General features: G+C 56.8%; 1 protein-coding gene across 1 annotated transcript in view; it reads left to right on the forward strand.

Annotated features, from left to right (window-relative positions):
- PTSG_11159 (uncharacterized protein) overlaps positions 1-1,189 on the forward strand; it is a gene marked incomplete at its 3' end in the record, with an annotated part of 7,506 nt that extends 6,317 nt beyond the window's left edge. The window contains exons 21-23 of the mRNA XM_004987750.1: positions 319-406; positions 658-774; positions 1,025-1,189. Of these exons, the coding sequence (XP_004987807.1) occupies positions 319-406; positions 658-774; positions 1,025-1,189 (370 nt within the window). The remainder of the gene's footprint in view (positions 1-318; positions 407-657; positions 775-1,024) is intronic.
- Positions 1,190-1,279: the final 90 nt, after the last annotated feature.

A 1,279-nucleotide genomic window follows, 5' to 3' on the forward strand; every position in this document is an offset into this window, starting at 1 on the left:
TCCCCACCTCCCTCACCATGAACTCCGTTTTTGCGTCGCGGAAGCGCGGGGATGCGCTGAAAGCGCTCGTGGGCGAAAGTCGCACACTCCTTCAACGCGTGAGTGTGAGTGTGTGTGTGTGTGTGGGTGTGTGTGTGTGCTTGCGTGTGTGTGTGTGTTTGTGTGTATGTGTGTGTATGTGTGTGCATGTGTGTGTGTGCGTGTGTGTTTCGGGAGTCATTGTGATGCGGGTCCTGCACTGCCGCCTGCGTGCACCCACCCTTCCATTGCCTCATACCTCCACCACACCATCCTCCAATCCACACCACGCCACGGCAGCGTGCTGACTGCTGCGGAGGAGGCGTGTGCAGCCGCCGTTGCATCGCCAGACCAACCCGACCTCGAGACCATCCACGCCGTGATTGAGGTGACCACACACCACCGCGCTCAAGCGGAAGGGGGCAACGCGCACCAGTGGCGGAGTGACTCCCCTGTTGTGGTGTCATTCGACGCCTGTACAACGCACGCTCAGGCAGTGACCTACACACACACACACATGCACACACACACACACACACATATGCACACACACATGCACACACACATGCACACACACGTGCACACGCTCTGTCATCGCCCTTCATCTCACATCAACAACATCTCCCTCTCTTGCAACAGGTGCTGTCGCTTGTGTCGTTTACGGTGTCCATCGTGCAGGAGTGGATTTCTGGCGATGCTGTGCTGAAGCAGCCGAACGGCGAGCCCGTGCGCGTGAACAAGACCGTTCGCCAAACGGTGTGTATGTTGTGTTGTGTGTATGTTGCTTATGTTGTGCGTGCGTGCGTGTGTGTGTGTATGTTGCTTATGTTTGCGTGCGTGTGCGTGCGTGTGTGTGTGTGTGTGTGGAATTTCATCCGAGTGTGCATTCATTCGCTTGCACGCAGAGGCTTGACGCCGCAATGTGCGTTTGCTTGTCTTTCCTTGTTCACATCCATCCATTCACACCCTTCCATCCACCCCACTGCCCTCCATCGTTTCGGCACAGGTGCGTGCGCTTGCCGAAGCGTTCCACGCTGTTGTTGTGAACAAGGACCAGGCCATGGCGCGGGTGCAGGGTGTGCTGAGCACGGCGGAGGAGGCAGCCAAGACGCCGTCGTACAAGTCGTCGCTCAAGGCATTCCGCGCCGCCTTCAAGTCGTCAAACCACTAACGTGCTTGAGGTTTGCACCGTTTCTCAGTTTTGTGTGTGTGTGTGTGTTGTGTTGTGTGTGTGTGTGTGTGTGATGGAACGTTCAGGGAT

This window comes from Salpingoeca rosetta, assembly GCF_000188695.1.
Source record: "Salpingoeca rosetta unplaced genomic scaffold supercont1.41, whole genome shotgun sequence".
Taxonomy (NCBI): Eukaryota; class Choanoflagellata; order Craspedida; family Salpingoecidae; genus Salpingoeca; species Salpingoeca rosetta.